Here is a 21,513-nt window from a genome sequence, read left to right on the forward strand (position 1 = left end):
AGACCAAGATTGAACTTGTTGGCGTTAATTCTAAGTGGTATGTGTGGAGAAAACCAGGCACTGCTCATCACCTGCCCAATACAATCCCAACAGTGAAACATGGTGGTGGCAGCATCATGCTATGGGGGGGGGGTTTCAGCTGCAGGGACAGGACGACTGGTTGCAATTGAAGGAAGGATGAATGCGGCCAAGTACAGAGATATCCTGGAAGAAAACCTCTTCCAGAGTGCTCTGGACCTCAGACTGAGCCGACGGTTCACCTTCCAACAAGGCAATGACCCTAAGCACACAGCTAAAATAACAAAGGAGTGGCTGCGGAACAACTCTGTGACTATTCTTGACTGGCCCAGCCAGAACCCTGACCTAAACCCAATTGAGCATCTCTGGAGAGACCTGAAAATGGCTGTCCACCAACGTTCACCAACCAACCTGACGGAACTGGAGAGGATCTGCAAGGAAGAATGGCAGAGGATCCCCAAATCCAGGTGTGAAAAACTTGTTGCATCATTCCCAAGAAGACTCATGGCTGTACTAGCTCAAAAGGGTGCTTCTACTCAATACTGAGCAAAGGGTCTGAATACTTATGACCATGTGATATTTCAGTTTTTCTTTTTTAATAAATTTGCAAAAATTTCTACATTTCTGTTTTTTTCTGTCAAGATGGGGTGCTGAGTGTACATTGATGAGAAATAAAATGATTTTAGCAAATGGCTGCAATGAAACAGAGTGAAACATTTAAAGGGGTCTGAATACTTTCCGTACCCACTGTATGTTTATAAATGGCAGTGGGATGGCCACCCTGTACCTTGCACATGTTTAAATTAAAAACATGCATATATGAACCCATGTAATATTTGAATAGCTTAGTATTGAATGCACAATATCAGGGTAGTTATGTTTATACATGGCACTAGGCCAAGTTTAATATAAAACACAATTTTATACAATATATATAGTAGGGGGTCTCTGCTCCATCTCTCCACCTGTTTGGGGGTCCTTGGCCTGAAAAACATTGAAGACCCCTGGTGTAAGATATTGTGTAATTAATAGGTGGTTAAGTTCTGCCAATTTCATAAGTCATAAAATATTTATTTAATATAAAGTGACCGTCTGAGTTAAGGAAGTATGAAAGATTTAGAGCATCGGTTAGTTAGTTAGTTTTACAAAACATGATCAGGTTGTCTGATGATATTCTTTAGCGTTTTTTTCCTCACGGTTTTTCATCAACCATGAATGCTGCATTGCATTAGTTATAATTATAAAACGTTCATAAAGGCTGCCTTACGAGAAAGTGGTATTGAAATTTTACATGACTATTGACTGAGATGGAAAGTACAGAAGATTATTAGGGCCAGGTAACCGGAAAAAGAATAAGAGGAGTTCGACTTTAGTCTTGGAAAATAAAATAAAAAAATATATTTAATCCACCTTTTCTTCTACCTCTCATGCCAATAATCTTCTGCTGTAAAGTAAACAACCGCTTGATAATTGTCCGAAGGTTTGAAGTGAATTCAAGTAAAAATCTACAAGATTTAGAGCCACAGACTATTTTTCATTACATAACCCCCGTCGGGACTGTGTTGGTGTATTCAAGCTGAACCAGATCAATGTTTTGTCGGACCAGATCTCATGTTATCACTTACAAACAAGCTCAACCAGCAGAGATATAATCAGCCACCTAGCTGAAAAAACATCCATGTGGGTGTGCTGGACCTTCTTGTTTTTGCTCTTTACAATGTATACAGAATGGCATCCTTCAAAAGGTGAAGTAAAAATACCAGGACAAAGTTTAAATTAAAAAGCATGCCTTTTTATTTCTTGAATGTATTGAAGTGGTGTATTTTACTCTACCCAGCATGCCGCTTTGCTCCAGAGGTGAGAGACATTGCACAAGGCACTTTAAACTCTGCCACTCTGTCAGCATCAGGGCAGCACACATCGTTCCACTGAAGTTCCTTGCAAAGAGAGGCCCAATACTACCACACAACCCCGTACAGCTTTACTTTTAGTACATTCAGTCTTTAAATAGAATCATATTTTCATACACGCACCTCTCACATCAGTAAAAATCATATTAGCTTGATATTTGTACAGACCTGCTCAAACTGATGTGCGCAAATGCACAGTTTTCTAAAACAACAGACATGTGTTTGAAAGAGGGAAACCTGATCAAGCTAAGAACAACGGTTCTAGGGGTAGAGCTTGTTAGAAAGGGGAACAGCTTGTCCACGTCAGCCTTCTCTTGGCTTGATTATCTAACCGTGGAGGAACAGTTCTCATTTTTGTGAGGCCTGTTTGACAGAATAAATCCTTCAACACAGTGTTGTTCTACACCCAAGACTAGTGTTGTAAACCTCTGGGTATGATCAGTCAGGTAATGCCTGAAGGGTCAAATGTAGATGTGAAACTAGGTTCTTACTCAGAGTTAAATTACAGCTTCACATTACATATAATGCCAATTACATTCCTTAAATTTGGTTCCAGAATTTCATAGTAGTAGTGCATTGTCAGGTCTTGTGAAAGAATCACAAGGTGAGAAAAGACATTGAATGACACAAGCAGAACAGTGCAGCATGTGACCTGTGACCTGAAGATACAACTGTACATCATCACAGAGTGATGCGGTGTGGCATGACAGTAACATGGCGAACACAGCTGGCCAAAAAAAGAAGAAGAGAAAAACATGTGCATTCTCAGCTCCTCCGGGATTTTGAGTGCTGGATGAGCCACTGAAGCGTGATGTCTGAAATAAATAAAAAACACGCAGGGTATTAGAATATGTTCAGGTATTTCTAACTTGACACACAGTAGAATTACATATAACTTAGTGCAGATTTATCTACACAGAACCCAATTGAACTACTGTTAATGACTCCCCAGGCAAAGTGATGCGATAGAACCAGGTTTTCATATAAATTAATGAATTAATGCAAACACATTAATTAATAAATGCTAAAGTAAATTGCTGCATTATTAATGGGCTAACAAATTCAATTTATTGGTTGATTTCCTTAAAAGTAGCCATTGAGAGCAGATTTTTTGTGAGTGAGTCCATGATTTGTTTTCTTGAGCAAGAGCACAAGGATACATATTAACACCAGCAAGCATGTGTGTGACATAACTTAGGATACCCGGGCCCACCAATAGGGTAACACTATAACACTGATTGACAGGTAGGGATAATGTGCCAAAATATGCTGCAATGAGCCCAGAGAGGAAGAAGCGTACAAATTAGAAAACATGGATGCAAACTTTACTGAATTTATTTTTAGTGAAAGGGATAAAATCACCCTTAATCCAGTGGAAATAACACAGCAGTCATTTATTTCAACTTACCAATGTTGTCTTTCTCTTTGCAGGAAATAGAGTAGCAGCATATCTCTCTGTCCTGAATAGCTGCCAGATTCCTATGAGGAGAAAAAGATGCACAAACAAATAAATATGATGCGTATGCAGCAAGAATGATCATCAGTGTTATCCATCTGAAGCTTCCTGGAAACAGCTCAACACAATTCTAAGCACATGCTTCCACTTGACAGCAGAGGGAGCCAGATCCACTAATCATGTCATCATCATACAGGTATGTTGAACTCATGTGGAATTTAAAGTATGAAGTTGCAATTCATACAAAGCAAAATACTTGAATAATATTGAAATATTAAACTATTCTTCTTAGGACAGTTTGAAATAATCATAACTGAAGGAATCTACAGAAAGAAAGGACAAATCTATATTCAGCTGTGATCAGAACAAATGAGTTCAGGACTTTGCATCATTTCTGTTACTTACATTATCTCAATGAGCTGCTTTTCATCAAGTGCAGTGGGAAGATCCCTTTTGTTGCCGAGTACCAGAATCTAAGAGCAGATCACAAGTGAGATTTGCAACTGAAGCAAGTTATCACAAGCAGAACCCACGCAGAGTTTTGCAGAACGGATATCACGGAGATTTTGTAAAAAGTGGTTTCAGGGGAAAACTTACAGGAATTCCTTGCAACTGAGGTTTGTCTAGTAAATTATGAAGCTCGTTTGTAGACGCCTCCACCTTTTCTCGATCTGCTGCATCGACCATGTACCTAAAAATCAGCAACATTGAAACAGAGATATTTGCATATATATTAATAGTGAAGTTCAACGCCAACTTCTTCTTTCTGTCATTTAAATCCCTCCACTTTAATTATCGGAAAGTCAGAATTTGGATACTCACACAATCGCATTAACCCCCCGACAGTAGCGCTCCCACATGCTCCTGAACCGCGGCTGCCCTCCGATATCCCAAATCTACAGAATTAAGGGCACAGCATCACATGACATTCCTGTTTCAAAGTGTCAGTAACATTGCAAATGTTGCGTATTTGTAGAAATCATTCTTCTGGTGACACTTAACAGCATAAGAAATCAAACTGAACCTTGATGGTGACGTTTCCTTTGGTGACCTTCCTCATGTTGAACCCGACTGTCGGGATCATGTCTTCACTGAAATGCCCCGACTGAAAGAGATGACATATTTGAGTTATTTTCTAACGGTGAAACTTTTTTTAATACTGATGATAGAAATATGTTTACAATAAATTAACTGGTCCAAAGTTACAAAAAGCCACCTCACACAACACAGATTTAATGTTCTCCAAATATTTAGTCAGTAAAAAACTAAATACTAACTAAATACCACTCAGTAGAGCTCAGACCTCAGCCAAAGCCCAACAGTCCTCTTAGGAAACCACATTTAAATTCACTAGATCCAGAATTTTATTCACAGCTGCACCAAATTGTAGTGACTCGTACATATCAGACCCCTCAACATGTTCAAGATCCATGAAGAGAAAGACAGAAGAAGAAATCCCCCCCTAAAACTGAAAAACATCCTATCTCGCAAAATTAAAGAAAGTGAAAAGCTAAATCCTGCATCCGCCACGTGATCTGGATCTGCACCAACATCTTAATGGATTCTTCCTTGGAAATTGCTTTATTAGATTTTGTGTTTTCCTGCCAATTAACAAACGAAGGTTGATAAAAGAGTTTGTGAAAGATACAGCAGGGTCACAATTATCTTAAAATTGAAAGAATACGCAGTCATTGAAGGCATGTCATGGCTATTCATGTTATCATAAAAGCATGTTAACTAAAATACTGGGGAAGAATTGTAGACATATGATAATTATGATACAAGAGTATGACTTCTGAAATCTGAAAATCTAGATTATGCACAAGCACACTTTCAAAACTGTGAAGAGGAGAAAACACAAAATGAATCATTTTATTTGAAATGACAAAAAGATTCAAGTAATAAAACTTTATCTCAACAGCTTCTCTCCGTGTTCATTGCTGAAAAGTGAAGTGGAAGGAAAGAAACACTTCCACAAACAGAATCAGCAGCTTTCCCCTTTAAACTCAAAAGCCGTTTCCACTCCCTCTCCTCCTCTGTAGAGCAGAGAGCGTGCACAGTCTGCCGTGCACACGTTTCACAGCACATGACTAGCTGGAGTCACCTGACGGGGCTCAAAGAAAATAAGTGCAGTGGTCTCATGACTTGGGAAAGAGGAAGCTCCCCCACTAACCGTTCTCGCTCGCTGACAAAACAAATTTTTTTTTCTTATCTCTTCCACATGAAGGAAGGATCGGAGTTTTGTTCCAACCCCAAACACAACTTCCTCCTCAGACACCTAGACTTTTATCACATGCCTGGGTTCCGCTGAGATTTAATCTGACTCCTATATTGTCTGCGATAACTTTATCAGTGCAGATCAGAGCTGAAACTAACAATCATCATTGCGGTCTGCTTATTGTCATCCTCACATGTTTTACTTTATCTATCAGATTTGTGGAAATGGGGGAAATTCCCGGTGACAATTTCTTAGAAACCAGTGTTAAATATTGAAATGACCAACGCATAAGATCCACTGAAGAAATGAGAAGCTAAAACCAATGACTGTTTGTTTCATATCAAAAACATAGCTTATGTGATTAATCTTTTCATACAATGGTTTTAACTCTAATAGAGATACAGGATGATACTAGTGGCATCAAAATAAATGTAAAATCCAGTTTTAAAATGTTTTGTAAACTCTCAAACACACTTAACAATAAAGAGATAAAGAGAGATACAGGAGCCTCAGCAGACTGACACACTCTCAGGCGTTTGACAGAGGAAAGATCTTAAACAATGTTTGGCTCTTGTCCCCTTAGAAATGTAAGTCAGCTGCCAATACTTTCTTTCTCTTGATATAACATGATTCCTTCTCTGTAGACTTTGGAAAAACACTTTGAAGGTCAATCAGCTATGACTATTAGGATTGAAGGATTGTCTTGTATTGTTGTTTCTAGTCAAGTGTTGAGTAATGAAAATTCCCCACAGATCCAGAGCACACCATAATACAGATTACTTTTATGTTGAGCTAAAGAATGCCAAGCTGCTCTGCACCGGGGGAAACTCATGACATTACAAACCCACACAACCAGTCAAATTCACGGTGGATTCAAAGTGATGTGTGCTAATCTCTGAGAGCCATCCCCACCACAAACTGCCTCCGATCACCACAGGAAGTGTTGTTGCCTTTTCACAATATGCTGCTATATCACATCACAGTGGCTGTGCAGTGATTGGCTCATGCAGACTGCTCCACCAGAAACACCGGTTTAGAGAGATGCCACGGGAGAGGACACCAGGGACACTCTGTCTCCTTGTCCCTGTGAGCATCTGAGGAGACAGCTCACATGTTCTCCAGCTGCACGCAGATCAACAGGTTCTCGGTGGTGTCATGTTGGCAGATGTGGAAACAGGCAGTACGAGCTCGGCTCTTTCGTGACAGTTTGGGATGAAACTCACAACGAAGTGGACATGTTTCATGTTGAAGACTCCTGGGCCTCAGTGTGAACCTGCTGCTGCTTGAGATCAGCTCGCTTCACGATCACAACACCCAGGCAGCAGCAGCTAGCATGAACCCAGGTAGCCCAGGTGCCTTGTAGACACTGGTGCTTCGCTGCATGCTGGGACCACAACACATCACCGTCACGTTTCATGACTTCCGGACCAGCACACTGCGAGTGGGCACAAACACACACACAACTCCTCCAGCTGTGAACCCCCCGATCTTAGCGAGACTGGTGTTAGCATTGCCCTAGCACGATGGCTAACAGCGGCTGAGGACTTACGGCGATCACGTTTACGAATGTTGTTTTGCCCGAGTACTGGAGGCCGACCAGCGTCAGCTCCATCTCCTCCTTCCAGAACAGGGACTTGAACCAGTCCAGCAGCCGGTTGACGAGAGCCAGCATCTTGACGGCGGTGTTCACGTTTCCCCCGCGACCGAGTGTGAGCCTCCCTCCCGGTCAGATGTGGCGTCTTCCAGCGGGGAAGGGAAGTGGGACCCGGACCGCAGCTGTCATATGATCAACACGGGCCCCACAGCGACCCCCACAGGCCGAGAGGGGCTCACACATCAGTCAGGGGATAACACTGGAGACAACACAAATATCTGTGAATATCTTGTGAAAAAAAACAATAAATATAACATGTGTGTGTATATATACACATCTTATATTTATAATATTATAAGATAAGTATAAATATAAATATTGTATTTGTATATGTTATACACTCCTGATCATAATCTTAAGACCAGTTAAAAAATTGCATGAATTTGCATTTTGCACTGTTGAATCTTAGGAAGGTTCTAAGTAGAGTTTCAATATGCAAAAAGAAGAAATGGGAACAAGAGCCCAAAAGTTGTGAGCAGGCAATTTATTGAAAACAACAATTTAACTGAAGTAGGCTGTTCATCAGCTGATCAAAAGTTAAAGACCACAGCTCAAAAAAAAAAAAAACCCTCCTAAAACAGAAATTAGGAGGGAATCCACTGTCTGGAACTGAAGTCCATTTTTGTAAACTTCCCTTGCCATCCATCCCCAAATGTTCTCAATTGGATTAAGATCAGGGGAACACGCAGGATGGTCCAAAAGAGTGATGCTATTCTCCTGGAAAAAAGTCTTGGTCAGACGAGCATTGTGAGTTGGAGCGTTGTCCTGCTGAAAAACCCAGTCGCTACCACACAGACGAGGGCCCTCAGTCATGAAGGATGCCCGCTGCAACATCTCCACATAGCCAGCTGCTGTTTGACGCCCCTGCACAACCTGGAGCTCCATTGTTCCATTGAAGGAAAAAGCACCCCAGATCATGATGGCGCCCCCTCCACTGTGCCGCATAGAAAACATCTCAGGTGGCATCTCCTTGTCATGCCAGTAACGTTGGAAGCCATCAGGACCATCAAGGTTAAATTTTTTCTCATCAGAGAATAAAACTTTCTTCCACCTTTGAATGTCCCATGTTTGGTGCTCCCTTGCAAAGTCTAAACGGGCAATTTTGTGGCGTTGAAGGAGACGTGGCCTTTGAAGACGTTTCTTGTTTTTGAAGCCCTTCCTTCGCAGATGCCGTCTGATGGTTATTGGGCTGCAGTCAGCACCAGTAATGGCCTTAATTTGGGACGAGGATCGTCCCGTGTCTTGACGGACAGCCATTCGGATCCTCCGGCTCAGCGCCGGTGAGATTTTTTTGGGTCTACCACTTAATTTTTTTGTTCCATAACCCTGAGGATCTTTTAAGAAATGCAAAATGACTGTCTTACTGCGTCCAACCTCAGCAGCGATGGCACGTTGTGAGAGGCCTTGTTTATGCAGTTCAACAATCCTACCACGTTCAAAGACGGTGAGCTTTTTTGCCTTTGCCATCAAGAGATCTTCACAGTGTGATTACTTGACAGGAAATTACATGGAATCCAACTTTTTGCACAGATTTTGGCTTTTAAAGGCTGTGGTCTTAAACTTTTGATCAGCTGATGAACAGCCTATTTGAGTTAAATTGTTGTTTTCAATAAATTGCCTGCTCACAACTTTTGTTCTCTTGTTCCCATTTCTTCTTTTTGCATTTTGAAGCTCTACTTAGAACCTTCCTAAGATCCAACAGTGCAAAATGCAAATTCATGCAATTTTTTAACTGGTCTTAAGATTGTGATCAGGAGTGTATAACATATACAAATACAATATTTATATTTATACTTATCTTATAATATTATAAATATAAGATGTGTATATATACACACCTTATATTAGACAACAACTGGTCTTAAGATTTTGATCAGGAGTGTATATATATATATATATATATATATATATATATATAACATATACAAATACAATATTTATATATACAACAATATGATATGTTATATATTTTATTGATTTTATTTATGGTGCTACAAGAGACATGGATAATACTGAAGATAACAAAAATGTCTGTAAAAAACATAAAATATATATACAGAAAAATTATATTTTCTTTATGGTGTCAGAAGAGAAATATATGTATGTCAGTGATGTGTGTGTGTATAGTTTTCTGTTTGGCAATTGTTTGGTTATTAGAGCGGCTTGACTCGACACGTGTAAACACAGATTTTTCAAACTCAGTACTGTTTCTCTCAAAACATAAACATCTTTTTCCTCTGTATACAAATATACAAGGGTCAGCCAGAAGAAATAGTTGGACAATGTAGCAAAAAAATAAGTATGAGTGCATCTGCTGCTTGGAAGCCTGACTTATTATTATTATTATTTATAAAGTAAATTAAAACATTCCTTGGCCATAACATGGACACTTTAATCAATTTTACAGTCACAGTATGGGGACATGCTTTCCTTATGGGGACAAAAAGTCCCTATACTGCACATCATGACATTTAAAGGTCAAGACATGTTTAAGGTTAAGTTTGGTATTAGGTAAAGGTTAACATTAAGGTTTGGGTCGAGGCAAGTACCAATTGTTATTACATCACATCTCCAGGAAAATCTATGTAAGTCAATGTAATGTCCTCTGAAGTCAAGGGGACATGACATAAGAGTAATTGAGACCAAACTGTTGTGTACGCTTGTGTGTGTGTATGTGTGTTATAATAATGTATATAGTAAACAAGGTTTGTTTCCTGTATTCTAACACTGTAGAAAAGCACAAACACAAACATGCATATAATAATAAAAATAGTATCTTTATATACATAGAACCTTTCAAAAACAGCTGTGACAAAATACTTTGCAAAGAGGACAATTTAAAGCAAGAAAACAAACCATCAAAGACACCAAGCAAAATACTATACCATTACGAAGCAAGTACTATATATCAATGTTTAAAATCAATAACAACAAATACAATGACTAGGCGGAGAACATATAAGTAAAACCTATATCGAAAAGAAACTTAAAACTGATTTTTAAAACAGTCCTCAGGTAAACTATTCTAGGGAGTTGTTGCTATCTCCTAAAGAGCACTGGTGATAGGGAAGGAACCAGTGAACTAATCTTTCAGCTTCCTGTCCAGCTATATCCTGTTGGTTTGGAGATCAAATAAAGCACCTCTAATCTTCACATGATTGCCTGCTTTTTTTTATATGTAAACATGTAACAAACACTATTTTATACTATTTACAATCAAAATCTTTAGAGGGAGCGAACCCGTGTGGTCACCTTATCCTGAAGTAAAAAGAATGGGGACTTTTCCCTGATGGAGTTAGTCTAAACCGCTGCACTCCTTGCATTCATCGGAAAAACTGAGCTCGAGTCCACACTCCTCTTTCGGCAGGGGGAAGTCTGCAGTGCTGAAACCTAACACGGGATAGTTCTCTGAGGCAGAGAGAAAAATACAAAGGGTTTAGAAATCCACTCTTTCATTAAGGACCCACTGCCGACATGTCACACTTTAACAAATATCCTCTTTGATTGTTCCATTTCATCTTGACATCTTTTAAGTGCTGCTCTTTTCAAATGCACTGTATGAATAAAGCATGAACGTGTATTTAGAGTGTACAATGTTGTTTTTTGAGGCAAATTTCACTGTAGGTGAGGTAAGTTTTAATTAATTGTCTCATCTTATATTTGTATTATCATTTACACTGTAATATATTAATATAGAGAAAATAACGTTTTTTAAGAATTAGACATTATGTCTTTTTATTTATTTTTTTCAACCAAAGAATGTAAAGAATTGGATTAAATAATAGAAATTTGTCAACGTCTTTAAATACAAAGTCATTGAGAAGTTATGATTGCTGCACTCACATTCTCTACATGTGAAAAACAATGTATCTTCCTTAACCAATTAGCTCTTTTCTCTCTCCTTTCACAACTTTTGCTGATCTCTAAATTGATTATGATAGCTAGTCGGTGTCTCTTCAGCCACAACTGTGTTTTAGCAACAGAAATCCACATATGTTGTTATGTTTGGGTTGTTATATGATATATATTTTTTCTATTAAAGCTTTTACTTACTTGCTCTATGCTTCCTCAGAATCTTTACACAGACAGCAGACAGAATCGCCAGGAAGCAGAGAGAGAGCAGCAGGAAGCTGATGCCAAGAAACATATTGCTGGAGTCTCCACCTTTGCAGTGCATCATTGCTGAAGCATCAAATCAAGTGTCAAGTCAGTTCACTTAAGTGATGTCATTACATTTATTGGTGTACAGCATAGCAAGATGATTGTTGCAGCCGTGTTATGTCATCGACAACTGTCAGTAAATAAAACCATTCTGTTCACATACCACAAATATCACAAACTGAGTTGTGGGTTTTGTTTCCTGGAAATAGTTCCGCAAGTCCAAATGCACTGCACCTGTTGACCATAAATAGTTACTGTCTCTGTTGATGTACTTCTCTACTTTATGGAGAATCACTATCTGAGCAAGGTGAATGGGTCTCACTGTGTCCTTTGCTTGCAGGTTTCCTCTTTCACATCGAAATAGGCATCAGCAGTACATGCTGCCTCACACCTGTAGGAATACTTAAACAACCCTCCACCTTGGGGAATGTCTGCAACGAAAGAAAGAAAGATTTAAAGAATGAAAAATGGGTAGATGGGTAGTTAGGTAGGTAGTTAGATTGGATGGTAGATTGATAGGTAGGTAGGTAGGTAGGTAGGTAGGTAGGTAGGCAGGCAGGCAGGCAGGCAGGCAGGCAGGCAGGCAGGCAGGCAGGCAGGCAGGCAGGAAGGTAGGTAGGTAGGTAGGTAGGTAGGTAGGTAGGTTGGTCGGTCGGTCGGTCGGTCGGTCGCTAGGTAGGTAGGTAGGTAGGTAGGTAGGTAGGTAGGTAGGTAGGTAGGTAGGTAGGTAGGTAGGTAGGTAGGTAGGTAGGTAGGTAGGTAGGTAGGTAGGTAGGTAGGTAGGTAGGTAGGTAGGTAGGTAGGTAGGTAGGTAGGTAGGTAGATTAGTAGGTAGGTAGGTGAGTGGGTAGATTGGTAGGTAAATGGTAAACGCTTTTCCAGTCTTAATGACACTCAAAGCGCTTTACAGTACAGTTTTGCCATTCACCCATTAATACAGAACAACTAAGAACAACACTTTTTTTAGGTAGTTGGGTAGGTTAATTTTTAAATGGAATCTGTATCAATGCCAATGAGCCTGGTTGACACTGCTAATTGTCAATCTGGATTTTAATTTTCAGCAGCCAACAATTTTGAAACTATCACAAACAGCTAAACAATGTGTTTCTTTTAGTTCAGAACACATCCACTCTTACCTGTTCTGTTCTCTATCTCCCCTGCGACACACTTGTTTTCCTCACAAGTCGAACACTCGCTGTCGGAGCACAGGAAACCCAAGCGACACGAACATTTTGCATTTGTGGTTGGTGTACATTTCTCAGCATATTCTGTGGACAGACAAGAATTCTAACCACAGGACTTTCCCTTATTCAAAAGTTCCTTTTATTTATCCAGTGTGTTAAACATATTTTCACTGACAGGTGTTTTTTTTGGAAATCATGAGATCAAGATTACATTTTTCACATATGAATGAAATATATTATCATTATCTTCGGTCTTACCTTGTTGGCATGACTGGCATTCCTCACATCTGTCAAACATGTTGAAGTGGTCAGAGTAGAAGCCCTCATCACAAGGGCTACAGGCAGTTTTATTATGCGCATTGCAGGACTCCTTCAAATATTCACCTTCAAAACAAAAAATAAAAGCAGTCACTCACAAAAACATGGACAATATTCACCTAAAATTTGATCAAGCAACTCAACAGATTTGTAATTATTCAATCGTATGCTTTACCTGGACGACACCGGTCACAGCACAGTCCGTCAATCAAGGCCTGTTGCTCCCCACAGCTCCTAGCATATCCCATAGTCCAAATACTCAGCACATATATAAATGCAACGGAACACTTCAGAGGAACCATCATGCCCAGTGTGTGGCTCATGCCTTCAGGGTTTTATCTTGACTGTAGATTGCTGACGTCAGTGAGAGACGTGAGTGTGGCTGACTTGCTGACACACGAAGCTGGTGGAGGAAGTGAAAGACCACTGATCACCTGGAAACCGTGAGCACTGTGGCGACTGTTTAAGTTCAACAATGTATATCATCTGCATCATTCTCAAAACTCTTGCTGGCTTTTTCTGGCTTAGTCCAAATATACGTGGAGTGTCACTATAAAACAGACTTAATTGTTGAAATGGAACAAAAGACCTTGGTAAAGATCATACAATCGTTCTCGGTGGTATTTAATCATTTAGATTCATTCATTAAGTTTACCTCTGAGACTTCCAAAATAAACAACAAAGATATTAATATTAATCATAAGAATAATCATAATAATCATAATAACTTATTTCTATACCACCTTAATTAAAAAGGTTTGTAAATGTTTTACAAAATACATGGGAATAAAACAATATATATACATTTGTTTTTTTGTGAATTTTAATCATTCATCATTTCGTAAAATGTAATTTTGTGTCTTCCAGCGGGGAAGGGAAGTTGGACCCGGACACACAGCAGCTGTCATATGTTCAACACGGGCCCCAGAGCGACCCCCACAGGCCGAGGGGCTCACACATCAGCTCAGGGGATAACACTGGAGACAACACAAATATCTGTGAATATCTTGTGAAAAAAAACAATAAATATAAAATATGCTATTATATGAATCGTTTCAGCAAATTTGTAGCAATCTTCCCCAAAACCACTGGAATATGAACTATATAATATAATGTGAACTTTACCCTTTATGTGAGTTTAGTATTGACCCGGTATTAAAGTGTTATTGTGTGAAGGATGACAAAACACGGCTTTGCTTTTTTGTTCGCCAAATGTTGAATTTAAACCCCCACCAGTAGACGTTGTGTAGTTAATGGTGCTAGGGTACAAATGCCTGATGATTTGTAAATAAGTTTTATTGTGAACTTGTTGTGCCTGTAGTGTGTTTGTTGACATTTGCTGCAACGGGGTCTGGTTGGGGGTTTCCTTATAAATGAAAAAAACAACAACACTGTTCAGTAGTAGTAAGAAAATGACAAGTCAAAATTGATCGATGAGTAATTTCTGCTGTGCAATGATACCACACATGTATTTGAGGGTTTATTGTTAGTGCAATGGTTGTATGGACAACACACAGTCAATTGAATTATGATAAAATAAGACACAGAATAATCTCTAATAAAAATCAATCATAAGTTGCAGCCTTGCTGTTGTTGCAGATCCTCGTCAATCTGCTGTGGGCTCCAACCTGAGAACGTAGAACCATTAAATCATGACTATGGGTGGGATTCTCCCCCATGACGACCACATGCTGCACCACCGAGAGTAGCGATGTCACGTACTTCTCGTGTGTGTCACACGATCACATGGTCGCATGAAAGCAGTTTTTCTAGTGTGACATCACCACAGACGTACTAAGGTAGTCAGTGACGGTGTGTAGGCATAATTCTGAGATGAAGGGACATTGGTTTTCCCTTTTAAGCTGCTCTGCAGAAGCACCACCCCCACACACACTGTGGGCATTGCGGTGACAGTGTGAGGAAAACACATGCGCTGTAATACTAAAGGTTATAACATCTGATGCCTGTGAATTCATCGCCCGAACTCCAACGCTGAAGATATATCTCTCATTGTAAATCAGTCACAGAGCAAACATGGGAAATACAGTGTCGTATATATCTCCTTGTGAACTTTTCTGGGTTAAGTTTAGTTTTGTACGTAAACCTGTGTTTAAAGGTCTTAGGGAGTACAAGTGTATATGTGAAAAAAATTTGCTCAAAGCCTTTCATGGCTTAGTCAAATCTTGCCTCAAGTGATGTCAGGGGCGGGAACCATGTGAGCTTATTAGACCTCGCTGCCACATAAAGCTGATTGTCTGCTCTTCATCAGCATGAGGCTCATGGCTCCACGCTCTCATTGTTGGTGGTTGAGTTGCATTGTGGTTATTGTATCCACCGAGTTTGGACGATGCCCAATAAAAGTTACATTTGGTGTTATTCCATTTGATGCCTTGTTTTTTGCTAAATCAGTTGACTCTACTCTATAAAAACATACAATCTAATAGACCGATCTCTACACAATCAACTGCAAAGATGCAAAGTTCTGGATTGAATGAAGACAAAAGAACTCCAAGAGAGAACGACTTATCCACCTTAATCTCTGGAGCTGAGATTATTGGTGGAACTTCCCGTGAGATTGCTGAAGAGGCAGTTAAGTAGTTAATCCCAGTGGCTAACACTAGTTGTTCCAGTCTGACGGCTGACACCCGAGGGCGGTTCTTAACCAAGTAGTTATCTCACGGTCTATTTTGTAAGCTTTGTTTCTTGATTTTGTTTTAGTATATTTAACTAAATGTGTTGTCTCTCAAATGCTTAACACCCTGGTACCTCTCGCTGCATGAGGTATTTCTGAGTATAATGTTTCCACTTGTGATCTGTAATAATGATTGTCTGGAGGGTGAGGCTGTTGCCTAGAGTCACTATAACAAATATATATAATCAACAGCAGTTAGTTAAGGTAATAATACAAGTAATATTAATCTAAAAACGCTAGTTGAAAATGTATAAAGTTAAATATTCAAATCAGTTGGTTGATTGTTGTACTTGAATGAGTAAAGTCGTCGTATTCAACGAGGCAGCTACTTGTACAAAACCCACATGGAAAGCATCTCTTTCAAGCACAGTGTTTTTTTGTAAAACCACACGCCGACTTCCTCCGTCACTGACATTTACTTGAAAGTGTTGGACTGTTTCTGGCATGTACTCTGAAACAAATCTCTTACTCAATTGCATTAGTCATACATGGTCCCAGTTCACTTGGAAAATCCTCATTTACACTCTGAGGGAAATAAGCACTTTGAAAACAGAGAACAAGAAACAGTCATGGACCCTATAGGTTGCTAACTTCGCTACATCGCCTGTATTTATATTTTATAATCTCTCAACTCAATTTAGCTTTACAAATTGTCTCCTATTCATCCATTCACATGCACATTCATACGCTGGGGACACATGCAGCATTAGGAGCAGGAAGAGGTCAGTGTCTTTGAGATACTCTTTGGAGTAATCAGGGTTAGGAACCCTTTGATCTCTTGGTGACCAAACCATCTCCTGAGACTCCCCCTTGTCTGGCTACAACCTTAAACTGCTGCTTACATCACACTGATGCATTACTTTATGTAAAATGAAAATACAATTTCAGTAAAAAGGAGCATTTTTCACTTTTGACACTACATTTTATTGTCAATAAAATTGTCAACATTTATTGTCAACATTTTATTGTCAATAAAATGTAACTGTACTTTTACTAGTAGGGGTGTTAACTGCAAGAGTATCTTCACATTTTTTGTCTTGGAACTTTTATTCAATTTGAGGGTATGAATACTGAATGCAACAGTTTTAAAAATAAGAAATGTCAGTTCATTTATTTTCCTTGAAGTGTGTTGCAACACCATAGCTGTTGAAAAAATTAACGAGTTGGATGAAGTGTGGATCCTACTGGCATCTTAGGACTATGTATCGAGTACATGCTGTTATTTGAAGGCTTCTATCTAATTTCTTATCAAAACACAAACAAATGGCAATAATGAGGACATGCTTTCATATTAAAGTGATTTGGGGAAGTCTCCAGTGAGTTATGAACAACACAAAAGCCCTCACACATGTCAGTCTCTCCAAAGGTTGAAATGAAGACGTGACGGGAAGTATTTCTGGGTTGGAAAAAAGGCACATTAATCACCAAAAGGGGAACTCCCCCAACCCAACTGAAAGCATGTTTTTGCCATGACTGTTTTCAGCTTAACAGACATGATACCAGTAGAACAGAACTGAAAAACATAACATGACATAGATAGAAACACAAGGACTGAATGAATAAAGTAAAATGCTTTTCTAAGGCTCTTTAGCAGTTCACAAACAGTTTGGATCAGTGCTACTCATTACTACAACAATACTGATCACACTTTATAATTCTTAGAAAATTATCTCATTGACCCATATCACATTACAAAAGGCTTAAAAAAATAAAAAGCAACAAAATAAACAATATCAGAGCTTTTTAAAAACCTGATTGAAAACAGTTATAGACATATCACAAAACCCTACCTGTGATCAATTTGAAGTAAAACTGTATTTTGAGTAAAACACCTAAGAATTAAAGCTCTATATACTCAAATCCCGTTGTGTATAATGTATTTGATTTCATTGACTCCATATAACAAATGAATGTACCTCAGTAGTTACCTAACACAGTTGTGTGGAATCACTTGACATAACTTTTTTGAGTAAATCCAAAAATACATTTTCTTTAAGTGTACTTTTCTATTAAAATTTAAGCTGATAAATAAAGTGAGGAACGTTACATAAAGATCTTCCAGGTAACTCAGTGGATACTCTATTATGACATAACAGTCAAATATTGACCAAGGTGCAAAATGTGAATACAAGATACAATACAGGTACACACATGTTAAACCCAACAATATGAGGAATACGTAAATTAAGTTATTCATGTGATGCTCATCAGATCCAGAAATTCACATTATAAGTCGACAAGTTCACTTCAAGGAGAGTTTCACCTCACGGCTCCCCGGGAATCAGCTTGATAGAGGTGGACGGGCTGCTGTCGCCACTCTCCTCAACCGGCCTCCGACACAATGAGTCATTTGCTGAAAACAAACATTAAAGCATCTTAAGTTAAAATGGGGAGGCACATAAGCTGGTAATATAAGAATCAACATTTTTGTGAAAAAAAAAACAGATAAGTATAGAGACAATGGGTTTGGGCTAAATAATAATGACTTAATAATAATTACTTTAGCCTGCGCAATGAGTTCAATGTTCATATTGCAAAGAATCACATGAGATTATCAATCTTTTATGCCTGTTTGCTAAATTTGATGCTACGGCCAGCACTTGCTACTTTAGCCTAAACTAGGGGGAAACAGATAGTATGCCAGTAGTATGGCCCAACAATATTAAAATATGAATACCAGCACCACCTAAACTCATCAACCAAAATGTCATATCTTGTTTGTATAATCTGTACAATTAGTGTAGTATATCGATGTGTCTCAGTTTAGGGGCTGTCAATCGATGAGATGTTATCACGCTAACTTGTTTCAACTCAACTGAACAGCTAATGGTACTAATGTTAAGGAAAACCGAAGGCATTCAAACTTCTATCGTCGTGTCCGACTGCAGCCCTGTTGCTAGGCAACAAGAATTACTGCGGGACAAGCTGGGGATGTCGTTCATAGTAATTGGCCTTGGGACCTGAAGTAAGGTTTCCACTCTTTTATAAGCTAACATGGCTGCTGGCTGCATAGCTTCATATTTAGCATAAATCTCCTCATTTAATTCTCATCAAGAAACCGAACACAGTGTTGCACTATTACTTGAAATGCACAGTCAGATACTTTAAATCCAGGGACATACTTGGCAATGGTTTTTTCTGCACACAAGGGGATTTGTGCAGCTTGCAAGTCACAGCAGTGAGAAGAAGCAGTGCAACGATTCCAAATAGGACCGATCCTGAACAAGAGAAGTACAAAGTTACAGGTTACTTTGGGTTAATGTTATTTTTCAATCTGAGGTTGTGTCTTAAAGAGATGCCAACAAACGTCTCACCTATGTGGTGGCCTGTGTTTGAGTTAGGGAAATGCTCTATTTTTCCATTTGGCTCGTGGGGGACTTTGTGTCCTGGAGGAGCTGTGGTGGTGGTGGTGGTGGTGGTCATGGTGGTGGTGAGCATTTTCTTAGTACGGGCCCCCTCACTTGGATGGATGGGTGGTGTGCGTGTGGTGTAGGATGTAGTGTTAATCCCCAGCTCATTACAGATGACATCTGAGGTCCCGCTTCCATTAGTTTTCACCCCTGACTCACATCTAGGATGAAGGATAAAATATAAAGCTGTAAATAACAGATAACTTTGTTTATATTACATGATTTAAAATTAAGAGGATACAGGGGACCTACTTTTTCCACTCTTGACATGGTGAGTCGATTTTAGTGCTGAAATGTCCGTGTTTGCATTTGGAACATACTGACATGGAAAAAGAAAAATCTTTTATTATTCATTTTAAAAAAATGGTGTGTTTTGAACATCCCAAGCAGTATTGTGTGACCCCTCTATGTACCTCCATCTATTAGTCCAAATCCAATGTCACATTTGCAAGTGTCAGAGTTCTTTAACCAGGCGACAAATTCTCCACGGCACTCACATATCGTGTCCGTCTCTTTCGTGCATTTCTGTTTCTCAGAGCTCCCCCGATCTACAACAAAAGAAACAGTAACGAAACAAAAATCTATTGATTAAGTGCAGGTTGAGCTTATAAAGTCAACTAGTCAATTTGGGAATTGAAGTTTAGACAGGAAACGTAGCTCACAAAGGTTTGAAAATGTTTGGCTCTGTAAACAGATTCATTAGTAATTCTAAAATAAACATATTTTTAAACATATATCAGACAAAAGTTCAACACTCACCTGCTCTACACTTTGTACATGGATGGCACACAAGTCTCTCATTTTCTCCAGGATGGAAAGATCCAACTTTGCAGACGTCACAGCCTTCCCTATCGCTACTCTTTACTTTGTGACCTTGATTATTTCACAATATCATGAGAAATAATGAACTTTAATAAGAGTTACACAAAGCAGCACGTTGCATAAAAAGAGAAAATATCTTGAAAGGTAAAATTTAAGTTTTTTTGTCTATGACATTTTGAAGGATGAGTAGGAAAGAGTGGTACAAAAGTCATACTTTACCTTTCGGGCATATTATAGCATCCAAATCAACAAAAAGTTGATAAAAAGTCGAAGTGAAAATGAGAAGTTTGATCAGAACCATATTTGATGCTTCTGTGCCGAGAAGTGCTGCGTTGAGTTTACTCTATGAGACATCAGAGAGACTGAGAGGTGGAGGAAATACAATACAAAATATTCAGCCCCTTTTTGTCTGACGTAAGAAAACAATTTGCATGTACGATCACAAGATGACAACTCTAACTCAACTGGAAACATTTTGGTTTTGTTGTAACAAATGGGAGTGAGGCCACTTATAAGGCAACAACCAAAATTAAATGTATGATGTATGTATTATTATGTCTTGCTTATAGCACCTTACGTACCTTTACGGCCACAAATGTGATAACTATAAAATGTTGTACTATGCAGGAAATATATAAAGAAATATGACTGAATTCTGTAAAAAATTATATGAAATAAATAATCAGCTATGTCTTCTTCTTTTAGACTTTACACTTTATTTGTTATGGCAAGATTAAAACTGACAAAATGTACAATCGTTATCTAGCAGTGGCCTATTCTCCATTATAACGTTTTTTCGGAAATATGATCATCTTTTGTGATAAAACATCTGTTGAGCTATTTTGGTACATTTACTAACCTTTTACTGGGTTTCTGTTTTTCTGTCAGGACCTATAGGAAAATAGGTGCTGCAGTTGACTGTCGGAAACTGTGCAGCTTTAAAAAAAAAATTGCCAGTAAAAAGACGTGGAGTTAAAAGGAAACAACCACATATTCTTGATCTAGATAAAACTACTAAAATGCTGAAGGCTCACGTCATGAAAATACACCTCCGCTCAAGATTTTGCTGGCTGTCGTTCAGTGAGGTATGAAAGTAATTTAAATTTAATTAGAGCATTGAACCCACATTCTTTGGTTTATAAATAGAATTGCACTTTCTAAGCACATACCTCCGCCAAGGCTCAAAATTCCCCTTAATTACAAGTGTCTGGACCAAATGTTAATTTATTTCCTTTATGATGAACTGTTTCCCCATTCATATTTGCACTAAAGTGTTATTCTACCCAGACCCATAAACAATCCTTGCATCATGTTTCACGGAAATCCATTCAGTTGTTTTTTTGTAATCTTGCTTACAAACAAAAAAAACACACAATAAACAAAGAAACAGGGGTGAAAACATAACCCCTTTGGTGCTGCAGCGCTTTTAAGCTTTACTGCACTTTGATGATGTGCTTTGTACATATTTGTATTATTATTATTGTACTATCATTTCAATGTCTTAACACTAACAATTTTTGATCCAATTTGAATCCTTGTTCTCTCTGTGCAGACTTTGCATTTTCGCCTTATGTCTGCATAGGTTTTTTTTGGCTTCCTCCCAATGTACAAACACATGCAGATTGGGGTAGGTTCATGAGACTCTAAATTGAACACAAAGTGAGAATGTG

At 38.8% G+C, this 21,513-nt stretch overlaps 3 protein-coding genes across 3 annotated transcripts; all 3 read right to left on the bottom strand.

Moving 5' to 3' along the window:
- Positions 1-1,788: 1,788 nt before the first annotated feature.
- arl8ba (ADP-ribosylation factor-like 8Ba) lies at positions 1,789-7,363 on the bottom strand. Its single transcript, XM_061069399.1, has 7 exons — positions 7,152-7,363; positions 4,409-4,489; positions 4,207-4,280; positions 3,982-4,075; positions 3,790-3,857; positions 3,337-3,407; positions 1,789-2,743 (listed from the first exon to the last, which is right to left on the bottom strand). The coding sequence occupies exons 1-7, from the start codon at positions 7,272-7,274 to the stop codon at positions 2,694-2,696; spliced, it is 561 nt and encodes a 186-aa protein (XP_060925382.1). The 5' UTR covers positions 7,275-7,363; the 3' UTR covers positions 1,789-2,693.
- Positions 7,364-10,551: 3,188 nt separating this feature from the next.
- On the bottom strand, positions 10,552-13,167 carry tnfrsf18 (tumor necrosis factor receptor superfamily, member 18). Its single transcript, XM_061069157.1, has 7 exons — positions 13,095-13,167; positions 12,860-12,985; positions 12,554-12,685; positions 11,740-11,848; positions 11,581-11,651; positions 11,310-11,438; positions 10,552-10,664 (listed from the first exon to the last, which is right to left on the bottom strand). The coding sequence occupies exons 1-7, from the start codon at positions 13,165-13,167 to the stop codon at positions 10,552-10,554; spliced, it is 753 nt and encodes a 250-aa protein (XP_060925140.1).
- A 4,690-nt stretch (positions 13,168-17,857) lies between these two features.
- si:ch73-361p23.3 (tumor necrosis factor receptor superfamily member 4) lies at positions 17,858-20,144 on the bottom strand. The gene is made up of 7 exons (XM_061069158.1): positions 20,063-20,144; positions 19,781-19,894; positions 19,435-19,569; positions 19,274-19,340; positions 18,926-19,182; positions 18,734-18,829; positions 17,858-17,964 (listed from the first exon to the last, which is right to left on the bottom strand). Exons 1-7 carry the CDS (start codon positions 20,142-20,144, stop codon positions 17,876-17,878), a joined length of 840 nt encoding a protein of 279 aa, XP_060925141.1. The 3' UTR covers positions 17,858-17,875.
- Between the last annotated feature and the right edge of the window lie 1,369 nt (positions 20,145-21,513).

The sequence above is a fragment of the Limanda limanda genome, chromosome 4 (genome assembly GCF_963576545.1).
Source record: "Limanda limanda chromosome 4, fLimLim1.1, whole genome shotgun sequence".
NCBI lineage: Eukaryota > Metazoa > Chordata > Actinopteri > Pleuronectiformes > Pleuronectidae > Limanda > Limanda limanda.